General features: G+C 36.3%; 1 protein-coding gene across 1 annotated transcript in view; it reads left to right on the top strand.

Annotated features, from left to right (window-relative positions):
- Positions 1-2576, top strand: part of LOC107606820 (flavone 3'-O-methyltransferase 1-like) — a 14275-nt gene extending 11699 nt beyond the window's left edge. Inside the window, exon 3 of the mRNA XM_021107420.1 lies at positions 2403-2576. Coding sequence (XP_020963079.1) covers positions 2403-2525 — 123 coding nt within the window. The 3' untranslated portion in view covers positions 2526-2576. The remainder of the gene's footprint in view (positions 1-2402) is intronic.

Genomic DNA, 2896 nt, shown 5'->3' with positions numbered 1-2896 from the left:
TTATTATTATTATTATTATTATTAGAGTCTAATTTTTTTCGTGATTTCTAAATTATTATTTATTTATTCTTTATCTTTTTTTTATGGGCTAAGCCCATTAACTCTACCCGAATCCCATAGCCCCACCCATCCATTCTCAAAATTTCATCCTTACTTGTAATTTTTCATTCTTTTGGTTTATCTCCTAGAAAAAGCTCTCCATGATCATTATTGTAGGGCTCTTCCCAATGCAATCTCCTATGTTCTTTGAATTTGGAATAAATCAAGATGATGCTGCATTTTTCGATCGAATTTCTCTGTTGGCGGTGTCCTCAAAGAAACTCCTCCGCAGAGGATTGAGAGGAACGAGCTCTCCACACAACCTTTCCTCCACCAGTACTTTGAATTCCAATGATACTTCCGCTGGTCCTTGCTTCTTCGGCTATTGTTATTTTCATTTTGCTGCTCATATCTTCATCAACGGTTGTCTCCACCTCGCCCAGTGTGTCCATCATACCGCCAGGATTAACTTCTGTTAAGCTCTTTCTCACCGGCAAAACTACGTTTCCATTATTACCAGCTGCCGTTCCTCTAAAATCTAGGTTCATCAATTTGTTTAAAAAAAATTCGGTCATTATAAGATTGGTCCAACCAAATCATGTTAGGATCGCTCTACAAATACATTTAATTTTGAGTTAAAACTAGTATTTCTAACAACAACAACAACAACAACAACAACAACAACAACAACAACAACAACAACAAAGTCTTGTCCCACTAAGTGGGGTCGGCTACATGAATCAAACAGCGCCATTGTGCTCTGTCATGTGTCATGTCTACAGAGACCGTTTACATGTAGATTTCGTTTGACCACCTCATGGATGGTCTTCTTAGGTCTTCCTCTGCCTTTCGCCCCTTGTCCATCTTCCATCTCATCCACCCTCCTGACTGGATGTTCTATCGGTCTTCTTCTCACATGTCCAAACCACTTAAGACGCGATTCAACCATCTTTTTCACAATGGGTGCTACTCCAACTCTCTCCCTTATATCTTCATTCCTTATTTTATCCAATCGTGTATGACCACTCATCAATCTCAACATCTTCATCTCTGTCACACTCAACTTATGTTCGTGCTCCCCTTTAGCCGCCCAACACTCCGTACCATAAAGCATAGCTGGTCTTATAGCGGTGCGATAGAATTTACCTTTAAGTTTTAAAGGCACTTTTTTGTCGCATATAAAACCAGATGTACTCAGCCATTTTGACCAACCTGCTTGGATCCTATGATTTACATCCTGTTCAATCTCTCCATTATCCTGTATGATGCACCTAAGATACTTAAAACTTTTAACTTTTCGTAGGATGTTTTCTCCAATCTTCACCTCTATATTAGGGTTTTCCCTTCTCAGACTAAACTTACATTCCATATATTCCGTTTTGCTACGGCTTATGCACAGACCATACACTTCTAGAGCTTCTCTCCATAACTCCAACTTCTTATTTAGGTCTTCTCTTGACTCTCCCATAAGGACGATATTATCAGCAAAAAGCATGCACCATGGCACAGGCTCTTGGATGTGCTCTGTGAGTACTTCCAAGACTAATGTGAAAAGGTATGGACTTAAGGATGATCCCTGGTGTAATCCTATACCAATGAAAAATTCCTCTGTCACACCATCTTGAGTCTTCACACTAGTTGTGGCCCCATCATACATGTCTTTAATTGCACGAATATATGCGATCCTTACTCTCCTCTTTTCTAAAACCTTCCATAAGACTTCCCTTGGTACTCTATCATACACTTTTTCCAAATCAATGAACACCATATGTAGATCCCTTTTATTACTATGATACCTCTCCATCATCCTTCTTAATAGGTATATTGCTTCAATGATAGATCTGCCTGACATAAATCCAAATTAGTTCTCTGTTACTTGTGTCTCTTTTCTAACAAGTATAAATGCAATCTAAGCCATTTATTTGGAATATTTTTGCATGGTCTTTTAAGTATCAGATTATTCTTTCCCCACAAAAAAACATTTCCAACAAAAAAAATGTCCTTAGTTTGATTAAAACGTGGGAGAAGGATCTCTGTTTGACGAGGAATAAGGCATCTTAGTTATTTTGATTAGCCTTATAGTCATGATGATAGTACTCTTATGAATTTATTTTTGTGTATCTCTTCTGCTTTATGTGTAATTTGTGTTTTGGTTTTATGGTGTGACTGTTGAATGTCACTATCATGCCATTGTAGTGAAGGCTTGGAATGATAAAAAAAATTAGTAAAAATACATTTTTTTATATTTATATTAAAAATGACCTAATTATAAAATTATATATGAGGTAAGAAATTTAATTATAAATTTAATAAAATAATAAAGACTAATAAAGTAATGCAATTGTTCTTTTTCCTTTTTTCAGAGAGTACTTCATGATTGGAGTGACGAAAAATGCCTGAAGATATTAAAGAATTGCCGCAAGGCTATAAAGGATGGGAAGGGGGAAGGTCATTGTGATGGACATGATTATTCCCATTGTGCCTGAGCCAACAGCTATTGTCAAAGACTCTTTTAAATCTGATGTTGTCATCATGACTCAGACGCTAGGAGGATTGAAAGAAGCAAACAAGATTTCACGGACTTAGCAAATGGATCTGGATTTAATGGCATAAGATTTGTGTGTTGTGTCTTTAGCTTTTGGGTCATGGAGCTCTACAAGTAGCTACTTGATTTCTATATATGGATTAGAGAATATAGTTGCATGGATGGAAACTGTTGACAAGATTATGTTTCTTTGTTTCGTTTATAATAAAAATGACTAATAATTGTCATTGGGAAGCAGTTTCAATTAAGGAAAAGATGTTATGATAAGAACGGAATGAATGCCCATTTATAAAATTGGGTGGCTAATATTTT

The sequence above is a fragment of the Arachis ipaensis genome, chromosome B07, assembly GCF_000816755.2.
Source record: "Arachis ipaensis cultivar K30076 chromosome B07, Araip1.1, whole genome shotgun sequence".
Lineage (NCBI taxonomy): Eukaryota > Viridiplantae > Streptophyta > Magnoliopsida > Fabales > Fabaceae > Arachis > Arachis ipaensis.
This window is presented reverse-complemented; position numbering and strand designations above follow the sequence as displayed.